At 42.8% G+C, this 15,788-nt stretch overlaps 1 protein-coding gene across 4 annotated transcripts in view; it reads left to right on the forward strand.

Annotated features, from left to right (window-relative positions):
- LOC148478435 (sodium-dependent neutral amino acid transporter B(0)AT2-like) overlaps window positions 1-15,100 on the forward strand; it is an 80,804-nt gene extending 65,704 nt beyond the window's left edge. For all 4 annotated transcript variants that reach the window (XM_088455438.1, XM_088455435.1, XM_088455436.1 and 1 more), the window contains exons 4-12: window positions 1,838-1,958; window positions 2,346-2,518; window positions 3,826-3,936; window positions 5,977-6,218; window positions 6,861-7,035; window positions 7,122-7,323; window positions 10,578-10,737; window positions 13,361-13,523; window positions 13,686-15,100. In XM_088455438.1, coding sequence (XP_088311564.1) covers window positions 1,838-1,958; window positions 2,346-2,518; window positions 3,826-3,936; window positions 5,977-6,218; window positions 6,861-7,035; window positions 7,122-7,323; window positions 10,578-10,737; window positions 13,361-13,523; window positions 13,686-14,018 — 1,680 coding nt within the window. In that variant the 3' untranslated portion in view covers window positions 14,019-15,100. The remainder of the gene's footprint in view (window positions 1-1,837; window positions 1,959-2,345; window positions 2,519-3,825; window positions 3,937-5,976; window positions 6,219-6,860; window positions 7,036-7,121; window positions 7,324-10,577; window positions 10,738-13,360; window positions 13,524-13,685) is intronic.
- The last annotated feature ends 688 nt before the right edge of the window (window positions 15,101-15,788 follow it).

Here is a 15,788-nt window from a genome sequence, read left to right on the forward strand (position 1 = left end):
ATGAGAGAGCACAGAAGACAGGGATGGTGTACGCACATATCTGTGCTCTCTCATCCTGCTAGATCTACACCGAAGACAGAGGGATGGTGTACAGAGACATCGGTGTAGATCTAGCAGGATGAGAGAGCACAGAAGACCGGGATGGTGTACACAGGCATCGGTGTAGATCTAGCAGGATGAGAGAGCACAGAAGACAGGGATGGTGTTACGGAGACATCGGTGTAGATCTAGCAGGATGAGAGAGCACAGAAGACAGGGATGGTGTACGGAGACATCGGTGTAGATCTAGCAGGATGAGAGAGCACAGAAGACAGAGGGTTGGTGTACGCAGACATCATTGTAATCTAGCAGGATGGGAGAACACAGAAGACACAGGGATGGGGTGTAAAGAGAAATTACCGCTCTCCTCATTTTACACCAGCATTCGAGTCTGAGAAATAGTGCATTAATATATCCACTTACATCCAGACTAGGCGTGCACAAAGTGCCGCCGCCGAGGGGCCTTTCACAGCCCTGACATATACGCTCTCATCGCTGATGCATTATGGAATCACTGCTCCACACCTAAGCTGTCAATGCTGGTGATCAGTAGTTAAAATGTCACAGCTTTTCACAGCCATGGTCATCATGGACCGGAGATTTTACAGCGGCCAAGTCATCCGTTTAGCACCAAAATGTAATTAAGTTTTTGTGCAGTTTGACAATAATATATGTAATGCTGGGCATACACAGCCAGATAAATTGTCTGTCAGACCGACAGACATTTTATCTGGCCGGCTGCCAGCCGCAGATGTCCGCGGCATACACTGTGAGAGAAATCTCAGTGTATAGCCCGACATCCGTGCTCCGCCCCCGGTGGAGGAGACATTTCCCTGTTCCTTCCGTAGGAAGGAACACAGGAAATGTCTGTCTGTCGGCTGCGCTGGGCATACACTTGCCGATGCGGCCGACAGTTTACCGGGTAATATCGCATCGGACGGGCATGCTGGACAATCCAGCATGCCCGACCGAGCAATATTTAACCCTCGGTCGCCCCCCCATGCTACAATTATCGCGGTGATCCGCCGATATCGGGCGGATCGTCCCGATAATTGCAGCGTTTATGGCCAGCATTAGGATTTCTGTTCTGTGATTTATATGTAACTTGATGGATATTTATACTTCTATAAGTATCGCATATCCGCCGGTCCCTAGATACTGCCTGTGATGTGTCAGCTACAGTGCTTGTTGCCTAATATTAACTGCATTGTCCCGTAAATTCCTAATAATGTTTCAGAGTAAAGCCCCAGCCACATTAACGCATCTTTGCACAATGTGCTTTTTTTTCACCGGGGCTTCCATAGCTCTGGAGATGGTTCCTAGACTTTGTTATTCCTAGTATTAAGGTGCACCGCAGCTTAGGTCTGTCATCACCATGAACACAAACCTTGGGGCGACATTGGTCTAAGTCGAGATGGGAGGGCTAAAGCTGGGTACACACCTAAAAGATGTATCTGCAGATTGACTGACTGATCATACACACTGAACAACCATCATCTGTCATCTGCCCGTGGGTCCCTCTCGACGGACAGATCTATCTGCCACCGGCTGTGCAGCAGACCCGACGTGATATGTCTAAACGACGTCGTTCATAGACCTATCGCTGGTACACACTGGCCGACGGGCACACAATATATTGGCCGATCAATTGATCGGCCAATATATCTGCCAGTGTGTACCCAGCTTAATAGAGGGTAGTAATTGGAATGCCATCAGCATATAATAACGTTGATGGAACATTAGCAATGAGAAGTGATGATTAGAATGAATAGGTTATGCAGTATCTTCTGTTTTGCAGGTGTGCTCCTTTGTGGCACTGTACTACAATGTTATCATTGGATGGAGTCTCTTCTACATGTTCAATTCCTTCCAACACCCCCTACCCTGGGAGAACTGTCCCTCGCTGGCCAACCAGACAGGTGAGAGCTGCATTGATTGGACAATGCCGTGTTTTATAGAGTGTTTGCCGATGTCTGCAGGGTGGATTGTTGTGTTCTATGTGTCTTTGTACTGCTGGCTTTCTGTTCACTGAATAAACAGTTCAAAGGAAAATTGCATTTGTCACACAGAACATCTAAACCTCTATCGTTCATCAGTCGTTCATCATGAATACATTTTAAATACCCAACAGGGGTGTTACATGTGAGTGACAATAATAGAAGCTATTAAAAAGTTGTGCCTAAAATAAATTAATAAAATTAGGTTATTTTGCATTGTCGTTAAGTTTTAATACTTGTGCAAATGTTTAACTATTTGTCTGCAACCCATCTACAGTGCCCGGAAATGTATATTTATGTTCCTTGTAGAGCCAGAGTGCGCCAAGAGCACTCCCACTACGTACTTCTGGTACCGAAAGGCCCTGGATGTCACCGGATCCATTGGAGCCTCAGAAATGAATTGGCCGATGACTGGGTGTCTCATTCTTGCCTGGGTCCTAGTGTGTGGGGGTATGATCAAAGGAATTAAGTCGTCTGGGAAAGTAAGTTTATGAGAGTGCTCACTTTGTGGTTTTAAAAGTTCATAAAGTAACCTCCGATATTACAACTAATACTTATGACTACCTTTATACAGCCGCCCTTCCATTCAGTATTAGGCAGCTAGTTTTCCGTTCAGTATTTTATATCAGGGAATTGTCCACTTTAGGGCAGCTCTCATCCTTATGCACTCCACATTAACGTGGCTGCTGAATGGGAGTGGAAGAAGGAGGACCTTGTTGGGAGCTGATTGGTTGGCACCTTATTGCTTTCTTATCACTTTTCCTAACACTGCTTAGTAAATAGACCCCTATGTCCTTTAGGGGTCTATTTCCTAAGCAGTGTTAGGAGACGGAGTGGAAAGTGATAAGGTGCCAGCCAATCAGCTCCCAACTGCCATCTCACAGGCTGTGTTTGAAAAAATGACAATTGGGAGCTGATTGGCTGGCACCTTATCACTTTTCACTCTGTCTCCTAACACTGCTTAGTACATAGACCCCTAACTCTGTTACTGTACCGGAAGATTAACTCTGTAACTGTAGCAGTAACAAAAAATGTTTGTTTTCTCTCAACCTTGCGCTAATGATTTGCAGCTTGTTTCAGTAAAAGGAATACCACACCTTACCACACCTCCACAGCAAACATTAAAAAGAAAATATACTGAACCAAAGCGCAGAACGATCAGATCATGGTATGTCGAGCAGATGATCACTCAGATCAGGAGTTCTCCATAGTAGAGGAAGTGCTCCCCTCCTGGTCCGGGTGATCATCTGCGTGACATTCGTGATCTGAACGTGCTGCACTTTGATTCAGCATATTTTCTGTATCGGTAATGACAAGGCTTCTGGGAAGTGACTGGTCTGTCATCCAGGGTGTTCACTGTTTAGTGACAATCTCCTTTTTAATAAATCTTACGGTTTCAGCTTACTGCGTTTTGTTCTGCCATCAGAAGTTTGTCTGGGATTCAAAACTGGAAACTCTGTTTACCCTGTGTGTCTGATCCTGTCATAGGTACTGCACCTGCGAATATTACAGGTTATACTGTATAAGATTTAAAAATGAGTGGTGAGCACTCCTGCTTAAATGTACAGTATAAGGCAGGCAGAGTTTTACAGTATACACTGTAAGCGTATGGAGCATATTCAATTACCATAGGTACTTTTAGCACCCAGATTAAGAGCCTGGAGTTATTCAATTAGGAACTTAACTCATGAGCTAAAAGCCCACGGTAAGTTCCGCAGCTAAGTGAATATGCCCCTAAATTTGGTAACTTTTTTTTTTTTCTGTAATACATTTTTATTGGGTTTTCCAGGTGATGTATTTTAGCTCGGTCTTTCCCTATGTCGTTCTCTTCTGCTTCCTGATCCGTGGGCTGCTACTGGAAGGGGCCATAGATGGGATCCGAATTATGTTTACACCAAAGGTATCTAGTGCTAAGTCCTCTAAATGAGGTCTTGTTTGATATTTTTTTTTTTGTTTGTATTGCCATTATCAATATTTTTTCGTTAATGAATCTCTTTGATTGTAAAAAAAAATAAATATAATATATATACGTAGTTTATTTCATTCAGCCAAATGCTTCAATCCGGCGACCGTCCAAAATGAGGAAGATCCACCAGAATGTGTTACAGTAACCACACCCACTGCTTTCTAAATCACAAGTATTTGAGTGCCGTTAAACACTAGGGGGTATATTTACTAAAGGTAGATTTTAATCGATTAACATCGATGTTGTACCCCTAGTGCTCAACCCCATTTCCTAATACTTTATTTATTTTTAAAGGAACAGTTTTTATTGGCACCAACGAATTCGTACAGGGAAATCGGGAGCATAGTTTTACATGTGTACAAACTGGTTACAAATTTTTCTGTTAAAATAGATTTTCAGAGAAATGTCTAAAAACTACATCAAAACTCAAAAAAATAAATAATTTTTACATGACAGTGCTATTCAGTCTCAGAAGAGATTTTTGTGGGTTATATCTCATACATTCGGATATCCCGGTTCCACAATAATTTACTTTTATTAAAGGATCACAGTGCTTATTGACTATATGGGGGTCCGATCAGTTAGGTGCGATTGTTGAGTTCATCGCATTCCACAGCTGCAGGATGCGGAACCCCCTACATGGGTGATTTTTGCTCGTTCCTGCAGAGGAACGCACAGGAATCATCGAAGTAGCCGCGATTTAGAGGGTACCCGGTGTTCTCCCCAGAAATTTTTACAGCCGGATGGCATCCAAAAGTAGCCGGGTGGGGGCCTTCGCAATTATGCGCGCCGGGAAAAGGGGTATCTCCCTTACCAATCCAGCCCAACAGGTCTCAGGCTGCTTCCCCACTGGCTCTCAGTCAAAAGTGCCCATTATACAGTGACCCCTGTAGTTTTCCCCTTTATGCATTGCCCCCTGGCTGAAGTAGTGCCCCTATGTAGTGCCCCCAGGCTGGCCCCTTATGCAGTGCCCCCAGGTTTAAGTGTCCCTTATGCAGTGCCCCCAGACTGGTCCTGGCCCCAGCCCAGCGCTTACTTTTACTTGCTGGCCGTTGCCTCGCGCTGACTGGATCTAACTAGATCCAGCAGGCGCGCGAGGCAGGTTCCTCACGTCGCAGGTGACGTCATGACGTCACCCGCAAAGTGCATCACTGGGAACGCTGGCCTCTGAAGCGATCGGAGGCTTCTTTAGCCTCTGGTCACTTCAGAGGCCAGCGTTCCACAGCGGGGGTCAGCGGGGAAAAGTGCCGGGCGGCATGCTGTTTCTGCCGGGCGATGCGCACGCAGAAAACAGCCCGGGGAAGAACACTGGGTTCCATATCTGACAACTGTACATAGCACACGCAAATCGCAGGTAATTTACATTGATCCCTATATGTCATCTGACCCACAGGAATATTAGCCTGTAACCAGCATAATCTAGTTAGGAAGTCACCAGAAATAGTTAAGGTACCATAGATGGGAGATCACATGGAAGGTCTCGGGGTTATCAAACCTTGTCAGCTGTGTTTATTTAATATGTATCAGGACAACCCTGATTCCATAATCATTGTAACACTGACGATGGTAAAGAAATTAAGTGACTCCTTTTTTTTTTTTTTGGAGTTTATATTAGACATGGGTTGGAAACTTTATATTTGCAGTTGCAGAACCTAGGGGGGAGACTTATCAAATCTTGGAGAGAGAGAAAGTGGAAAAGTTCCCCATAGCAACCAATCCGCTTCTAACTGTTATTTGACAGGCTGTGCTGGATAAATGACAGTTAAAAGCTCATTGGGTGCTATAGGCAACTTCTCCACTTGATCTCTCTCCAAGATTTGATACATCTCCCCCATAATGTAGAAAATACTTGTGTGAAAGAAGCTCTTTCATACCAGCTGCTGCAACACCATATTTCCCTGTAATAACCTTCTGTATTTCTACAGCTGGATGTTGGCCATGGCTGAATGTGAACCAGTGTCTTTCTCTTTTCAGCTGGAAATCTGGGGAAACATGCAGGTTTGGCGACAGGCAGCCACCCAGGTCTTCTTCGCTCTAGGCCTCGGCTTTGGAAGTGTGATTGCCTACTCCAGCTACAACGATCGCTATAACAACTGTCACTTTGATGCTATTCTGGTGTCCTTTATCAACTTCATGACCTCCATTCTAGCTACGCTGGTCGTCTTCTCCGTCTTGGGATTTCGCGCAAATTTCATAGCGGGAAAATGCGTTGCGGAGTAAGTAGTGGTTCCTTTGTCCCCTGTACTCTGGGAAAATGAGACCTTATAGATATACCAGTTTTATTCTAATTATTGACCACAATCTGTATTCTGGCCCTGAGAATGGATGCAGTATGATGAGCACTAATCAAAGAATTAATCATATTTGTACTTTATGGTTACCTATAATTTTGCACTCACTATGGGATCTATGTACTGGATGGAGAGAAAGAACCAACCAATCTGCTCCTAACTCATTTTTCAAACACAACCTGTAATATGACAGTTAGGAACTGATTGGTTGGTAATTTGTCACCATCCACTTTCTACAAGGCTTCGTACATAGACATATATAATATACATACACATACAGAACACCAACCATACTATTGCCCTGCATTACATTTCACCATTCCGCTTTTACCGGCCTGCGTAGACACCCACAGGTCTATCCAAGCCCCATGCAATGTCCATCTACTGTTCTTCAATCTGTGACTGGCAGGATTTGCTGGGACTTGTAGCTCCATAACTTCTGGAGATCCAGAGGATGCCTAAACCTGGTTTAAAATGGCAGTGATAGAGGGAACCTTCATACTACATTAACATATTTGCATACATAAAAAAAATTCATCTATCTTAATCTATCAAATTCTATTTCAGAAACCTGGATAAGATCACAGTTTTGGTGAACAAAGGGATATTGCTAATCAACCCTGAAAGCGTGGAGAACCTGACTAACGTGGAGTACAGCCAGTGGTATGTGAGAACGGACGCTGCCATCAATCTGACACACTATGGCATTCAGAACTGCCGGGTGGAGGACGAGATGAACAAGGTTGGGGAAATCTATAGGATAATTTGACATTATGTAATTCAGTCATTTGCCATGATCTTTAACCTCTGCTTTCCTCCTCCTCGCAGGGTGCAGAAGGTACAGGGCTGGCATTCATAGCCTTCACTGAAGCTATGACTCAATTACCTGCATCCCCGTTTTGGTCTTTGTTGTTTTTCCTTATGCTGTTGAATTTGGGGCTCAGCACTATGTTCGGGAACATGCAAGGAATCCTCACCCCGCTGCTTGACAACTTCTCAGCTTTACGCAAGAGGAAAACCATATTCACAAGTAAGAACCTTTTATACCCCTGCCCCCTTCAGAGCAGGCGTCGCTTGTGCTTCGTCTGTGTTGGCAGAGAAGCCTGGGTAGATTGTTGTGGAGGAGTCTGGAGTGTGCTCCATTTACTGGTGGAACGCGTTGGTGCACATTTTGGCCTCTTAGGAAAGAACCCACGTCCCATACCACTTACATGTTTTATTTTTTCTTTCTCTCACTATACAAGAAAAAAAGGCAATTAAATGTAATAGGTGACCAGGGATTATTATTTTTTTTTACGTTTTTTTTTTTTTTTTAAACAATCCTGTTTGTTTTTTCATACAACAGTATGGGTTTTTTTTATTTTATTTTTTTAAAGGCCAGTTACACAAAGCCAAATTGGCTAAAGTGACACCTGGAATTTTTCCTGTTGAAAAAAAATAAAATGAATAACTAGCAACTGTTAAAAATATATATTTGGTGACTTCAAATCCCACCAGCAGTACTAAGATATACATATACACATTGTACTCGCTAAGTTTATATATTTTATATGGAGTAGAAGTGCAACAAGAATATAACTACATGTAATTCAATTGACAAAGCCTTTACACTCAACTAAGATATAATATAGATATTACCCTATATTTTGTATTTGTTTAACATAAATATTTAGGCATTCCAGTATAAAATATTCCTGTTATATGAGTATGCTATTAAGATTGCTTGCAGAACTCAACATTTATTACAGTTACATTTTTTGACTTCTGTATCCTCTGTGATAACTTCGGTTAATTAGCTCGGTAGAGGGTGGATTGGTACAGTGTTTAGGTGCTTAATGAGGGTCCGCACACAGCTTTCAAGTAAATAATTGTAATAGTCCTTTACTTTTCAGCATGGAATTCAGGGCGTCTAACTCACTCCTTGACCCCTGACTATCATGGTGCAGCTAGTCTGCCAATAAAGTCTCTGCCTGCTTCTCTGCAGGTCTATTGCTGGCTCCAGCCTGGCTTTGCTACCACAGCTATTCAAAGCACAGTCAGTCTTGGTGGCCTTTCCTGTATCCTACAGGTATAGGCCCTGGCTTCCTCAGCCTGCAGCCCAGCTGCTTCAATGTCACACAGTCTGAGAGGTTTGTGGTCCTCCCTGCCTCCTGCAGGTCCGGACTCAGGCCTCCTGAAACCCAATGGCTTCACTGGGCTCTCTGGCTGCCACAGTCCCACTTAGACTGTCTCCAACGGCAGCCTGACTGGTCTGCCTCCTTATCAGCCCACAGCTGAGCTCTCGCCAAAAGGCACCCTTACACATCTTCCCACAATCCTTTTCTCCTCTGTGTGGGTGGATCTCTCCTGCCACACACAGAATCTGCTGCTCGCCAGTGCCATCTCTGGTGATACTGCCACACCTGTAATTCATTTATTTCTGCCCAGAGCTTATTTGTCCATGTAATTGAGGTCTAATAATTCTTATGTAACAAAATAACGGTGGCAAAAAATATGTGGTGGTGGTGTCAAATTTCGGGGGAAAACATTTCATAGGGTATACGGGGACCAATAAATACATTTAAAGTAAAATAATATCAAATGAAAAATAATATCTGATTAAAATGAGAAAAAATAAAATAAAACCAGTTTCAGAAATGGAATAAAATAATAAATATGCAGTAACTCATAAGATGGCTTATAAAAGGTCAAATATTTTTATAAAATTTAAAATACGCACAATTCCTATCTTTTGCTGCTGCATGGAGTTTACTATGTAGTTTTCTTAGGACACATTTTATACATACTGCAGATTTCAACCGAACGGTTTTAATCAAAATATATCAGACAGCCGTACAATGTTCCTTTTTGGTATCTGCAAGTAACTTTTTTTTTTTGTTTGCATAAAGGAAAAAAAATGGGGCTTCAGTAGTTCTATATTTAGTCATTAAGCAGGTAGTCTGGGTAGTGTCGTACAGCCGCAGAAGGGAGGAGAGTCCCTAATACAAGGTGTGTGCAACCTTTGGCACTAGTGCCACAAGGTGCCATTGTGAGGATGTTTTGAGTGGCACCCCAAGGATTGGTGCCTATTCTTCTACACGTGCTGTGCTGCTCCCTCCTACTCCACCTCCTTCCCTCACAGAGGAGTTCTTTTCATCCTCTCCAAGTCAGAGGTCCCAAGCATGGCCTGCATACCCAGCGAAGCCTGGGCCTCTGATGAGTGATCCCTGCCACATTTAGTCCTGCTCAGTCGAATAACAGTACACAATTCTGAAACCCGTCGTTGCCAGACTATAAAATATCAATCTAACTGGAGTAAACCAGCCTCAAAGAAGAGGGAATCCCCTGTTATTCTTAGTACCCGTCTGTTAAGCTTGGCCATACACTAGCTCCCAGGCAGCTCCCGACGGCACGATTTGGTGCTTTTTTCACACACGATCTGCATACGATTACAATAGATAATATGGGCTGCACATCTGTTCATACGATACTTTTTAAGAGCGGCGGGAGCGCGCATCGGATCGTATCCTACCTAAATACTACACGATTTCCACACAATTCGTCGTACGACGCGTCGAAAATCGTGCAATCGGCCCGAAATCGCGCAAGTTAATGGCCAGCATTATATTTGTAAATGTTTGTATATTTGGTGGTGGTGATCTGGAGCTTTTATTGTTGCATATGTGTGACCCAAAGAATAAAAATATCACCCACCTGTGATTTAAGACCATCTTAATGCATGTAAAAGTCTCCTGATGTTTTCCCATTATGTGTAGACTCACTCTCCAGTATTACACCACTGTGTCTAGTACACGTTTCTTTTCCTTTATGTGCGTAATTTCTAGGTTAGGTCCTAATCTCTGAACATAAATGACAAATAGCCGCTAATATGTGTTGAGTACGGGATGCTGGCGCTCAGATTCCCATTGCTGGCATCCCGGCACAGTTAGGATACCGACACTTATCGGACAGTATACTAAACCTCCCCCTCTCCCTACCCATACCCTTCCTTCCCCGGTGCCTAAACCTAACCCCCCAGTGCCTAAACCTAACCCTTCGCCTAGTGCCTAACCATAACCCCAGTGCTTACCGTTGGGATGTTGATGTCGGGATTCCGACTATCTGTATTATGACCGAATCCCACTAATGGATCACCTCCGATGCCTCCAGAAGACAACTTCTAGCCATACAGCATTTACAAGAAAACTATTGAATCAATAGCTTTGTGTGTGTATACGATAAACCTATTTTATTACTCTCCTTTTATTATGCTCACACTTATTTCCCCTTTTTGTTTGTTTGTAGTTCTCTGCTGTATAATTGGTCTTTTGATCGGGTTGCTCTTCGTCCAGCGGTCAGGATCCTATTTCGTGGCCATGTTTGATGACTATTCAGCCACTTTGCCTCTCATTATCGTGGTGATATTTGAAAACGTGGCAGTGGCCTGGGTGTACGGAGCAGACAGGTACAGCAGCATCTTGTGATCTGTTTTTATACTTGATGTTATAGTATTATATATGAACATAAATGGTGCTGGAACATCGCCCGTTACTGCTCGGTGAGCCCGAGATTGTACTCCGCCGTGTTTTGCGACAATTTGTCACTATTGTGTTCCAGCTGGAGGGCGCTATTTACTGACTTTTAGTGTAAATGTTCAGAAATTGTTCTGATCAGTGCGGCACAAGTCAGACCAGCAAGACTATCTGCTGTCAAATTCTAGGTTTCTATAGCATCATATAGGGTTGAGGTTCCCGAAAGGTTAAAAAAGGCCAGATTAGATGGGCCAAGTGGTTCTTCGCACTGAATGCAGCTGCGAAAATATGCTAATAGTTCCAAAGCCCACTGCTGCCTTCTCATATGCATATGTTGTCTCTCTTACCTGCGTAAGTATCAGTAACATCGACGTACATCAAGCGGCCATCTTGCCCTTGTGGAGGGTCTGACCAGCCACAGTCTCTGCAGCTTTTCTGAGATCGCTAGGGCTAATTTATGTACGCCCTTGTAACGGTCAGGCACGCCTGTGTTTTATTGCCCCCCAAACCCTGACTACCTGTCACTCATTTTACGAATGGTTACTCAGTGTGTGCGGAGTTGCAAAACAATCACACCGCGGCTTATGCGCAATGGCAAGTAATCGCATTAAAAATTGCATTACTGTCCTCTGAATGAAGCCAATTGTTTGTAAATTACCCCCCAAGTCTGATACATAAATTCCCCTCCAACTCCAAGTTAATAACAGATAATGTATATGGAATGAACTTCTAAGGATGAACTTGTATATATCTTGTAAGCCATATGTGCAGTGACCAGCTTAGGTGTTTTCCTTGTAATGGGTCATGCTGACGTCTCTCCCGGAATGTCTGGGAGACTCCTGAATCTCTGGAAGCTCTCATACGCTCAGTAAAATTGCCGTTACGGGACTTGATGACATGTTTTGCAGCAATCATCATTCTGGCCCTATTCCACGCTGCTTTGAGTGGAGATAATGAGCGGTGTTTGTGGGGGGGTGGGGGTTCCTGATGTCCTAATTCACCATGCCAAGCCCTCTGGTATCTCCCGGAAGAGGACCTTTTTACAGTGTTGGCAACTATGTATAAGAACAGACTTAATTTCTGCCATATTTATTACAATTTGACCACTAGGTGGTACTATTGATGGTGGATTACTTTGAATAATAAACATAGGACAGAGTTACTTTGGTTGCTATGGGCAACATCTCCACTTCTAAAAACTCTCACTTTAGTAAATACATCCCTTTACAGTGTATTTTCACATGGTTTAGTGAAAATGAACTAAAGCAGAATCCGGCTTTAGATTTAGTGAAAGAAAATGCTGTTTCATTTAAATTTAGATTCGTATAATTTATTGGTCTGTCCAAGCCCTCCTGCACTTTTACTGTGTGCATTGCATTGTTTTGTTCTGTGTTCTTTTTCATCATGTACATTTATAGTGGTGCGAGGACACATGAGCAATGTTCTTATTACTTTCATTATCGGTGATATGTATAGAAACATAACAAACAATGGCTAACTGCATATCCCCATATAGATAAATCTATCCAGTGCACTGCCTAGAGCCAAACTGTGTAATTCCTCATGCACTTTAGGTGTCTATGTACTAAGCCTTGCAGAGAGATTAAAGTCCCAACCAACCAGCTCCTACCTGTTATTTTTCAAACACAGCCTGTAATGTGACAGGAGCTTATTGGTTGTCTCTATCTCTATCTCTATCTCGATACTTTTTACTATTTGGGCACATGTTTCTGCCTGCAAATGCAATTACAGTAATGAGAAAGTTGCTCATTTTTGCTGGCACCTGTGTGAGGATGGTTACCGAGAACATTAGGCCTAATTCAGCAGCAGGTGCTAATGTAATGGCATCGGCAATTTCGCACGAAATAAAGCTGACAAAATACAGTATGCTAATGCTTCCAAAGCCTACTCAAGCATAGGGCTGCCCGTTGCTGCCTTCTCATAGCTGTCCGACGGCAAACAGCGTAAACGTCGGTAACATCGATGCACATTGGCCGGTCACGCAGCATGTAAGGCAAGTCTGACCCAGCCACAAACACTGCAGCTCTCCTGATACGCAGAGAGGTCTCATGCTGCATAGGAGATCACAATAGCTAGTTTATGCACGGGCATAAACCGGCGTTCAAACGGTCAGGCCCGCCGGGATTTTTCTAACTAACCCCCCAAACACTGACTACCTGTCACTCACTTTGCAAATGTATCCGCTATGCGTGTGCCATCACCAAAAAAATCGCTGCACGTGCGCAGTCCGGCGGACACGCATGCACAATGGCAAACAATAGCTCGATCTGCGTAAAAAAAACGGCTTTGAGTCCATCTCTAAAACCAATGTGCAGAAAGAAAATAACCGCGAGGTTATTACGGAACCTCACGGCAGCCGACAAGATTGGATAATATGGGATTAACCATCAGGCTTTAGGAAATTAAATTTTAACGTTAACATTTTTTTTATGCTGTTGGTGTATTTTCTTTTCAGAATTTGAATGAAGTATTTTGCCAAGTTCACAATCAGTAAATAAATGCAATCTTGATTCAATTTCTGCAATTTGTGTCCAGGTTTATGAATGACATCCAAGGAATGTTGGGCCATCCTCCGTGGAGAGTGTACAAGTACATGTGGAAGTACATCAGTATCCTGGCCATGATTGGACTCCTACTTGCCAGTTTGATCAGGATGTGCATTGAAGACCCAGTGTACCAGTCTTGGAATAGTGAAACGGTATGGCTGAGAGCTGCTCTACTCCTCTGCTTTCTAAAACGTTGGCGAGATCTGAGGAGTCCACTACTTACGTTGTCTAATTCATCCAATATGTTACTTTGGTGTTTTACTACTAAAATTTATATTATTTACTACTTGTCTGTTTTTGTTTCTTTTTGTTAGGCAGTGGAAGACAAATTGAAGTATCCACCATGGGCCCTAGGCCTCCTAATCAGCTTGATCATCGTGGCTGCCTTGCCCATTCCGGTTGTGTTCCTAAAGCAGACTCTGCAAGACTGGTTAAAGAAAAGGACAACAAAGGAATTTGGCCATTGCGAATATAGCCAGGGCTGCACGGTAGATGAAGTTTTAGAACCCTTGGAAGAGACTCTTCCAAGGTGTGGCAATGGCTACCTACATGTGGAGATGGAGGACCTTGCAGAAAGGGGCAAACTTCTCTCCAGTGGAGAAGAACTGGATGACGCAGAGGAGGACAGTGACAACGTAACAGGCTGAATGGACGCGTAACCATCAGGGAATATTCCAGGGATTAGAAGTGTATTGAGATTTGCTAAAAGGTCACTAAAGCACCTTCAGATAATCTCCAAACGTTCAAATGGTGCCAAGTAGACAAACAGACTTTAGACTTCCAGGATTGTTGGTCAAATTCATCATAACCTGGTAGTAAAGCCTGGATGCCTATTAGTGCCAACGTGAAAGCAATTCTGTGCCAACGCCAACAAATGCAGGTTTTTCTGTCTTTGCTACTTCCAGTATTTTCTGTTCCTACCTCGCTCATCGACATCTCATAGAACAAGGATACAGATTTTCCAAACTTGATATTTATACATATTTTTTTAATCCTCTAAATAAGAAATGGATATTGGGAAAGTTGAAATCCACAAGGGAAAGAAGTGTGTCGGCATCAAACACTCGGCACTTTCAGTTACAAGTCTGGCGAGCGAGCCTGTGCCCGGTCCACACAGAGGACTGTTGGAGCAGATGTAGACTTTACCATTGTCACTTTGGCTGGACCCAATTCTGTTCTATAATGCCGGGATGTAGTTACTGAGTCTTTAAGGAAGAGACCTACCTGTTACATAACTTACCTATTGCACAATGTGTAATATATGTATTTTGATGTTTTTAAATGGAGCAGAAATATGGATTACATTGAAATATTATTTCCAAATGCTTGAAAGATACTGTTCTTTAGTTTGATACTGAAGAAGAACAAGTTCACAAATCAAAGCTGTTTTTCGGAAGGGAAGATTGCGCTACGCAGGTATACCATCTACCTGTTCTGTTTGGGTGGACCTGTAAATATTATTTATGGCTTTCTGCAAGCTTGGGCATTTTGAATTGGATATAGATATTTTATAGAAAAAGTATTTCTTTATTTGTTTGCCTCTTGTCACTCAGCGAGTATAGTATATATATTTTATGCAGGGCTTGCCTTTATTATTATTATTATTATTATTATTATGTTGTCGCTGCGATCACGTTCTCACTTTCTCGTCATGTGTCTGTAGCATGAGCGAGCATCTTGGTTCTGTGAAAATCATGTTCAAACATTAAAGACAACTGACTGGATAAAAGAGACCATTTAATTGAAATTGTACATAATGTATATTTGTTTATAATATAACATTGAGGAAAGTATATTGTGTAGATACAAGAGTAATTTGCACTATTTTATTGCTGAAATGTCCTACATTAATTATTGCTGACTACACACTTTAACGACGGATCGGTCTGCACTCTCCAATCGTCCGCTCGATGTGTCTGGCAAGTCATCACAACTGCGATGTCCGTGTCAGCGGTCCCTGCAGCCAGTGTATGGGCGGTCGAAGGGTCGGGCATACACACAGCCAGACGTACCGCTATATATGCAAATTCTGGTATTTAGGATCAACAATTTGCTCCTAAATACCAGAAAACAGATGAAAATGGCCGTCAGACAAGTTTGTTAAATGTTTGATCTAAACAATTTGTTCAAACAACAGTTTTTGTCCATTTTCCGGCATTTGGGAGCAAATTGCTGATTGTCATTTGCTTTCATACCTTACCAGATTTTCATTCCAATCAATCAACTAGTTGGATGGTTGGACAGAAAATCTTTAGGTGTGTACCCAGCTTTAGTCTAAAAAAAACTCATGGGGTGCATTCTGCAAAACTGTCACATCTCCAACCTCCGGCCACTTTAGGACCAACACTTGCATTACATTAAACTTTAAAATTTTTCTCCTAAAATACTGATTTTATAAGTAGCATTGGTATATCGGT

The sequence above is a fragment of the Taudactylus pleione genome, unplaced genomic scaffold (genome assembly GCF_031769625.1).
Source record: "Taudactylus pleione unplaced genomic scaffold, aTauple2 ptg000655l, whole genome shotgun sequence".
Lineage (NCBI taxonomy): Eukaryota > Metazoa > Chordata > Amphibia > Anura > Myobatrachidae > Taudactylus > Taudactylus pleione.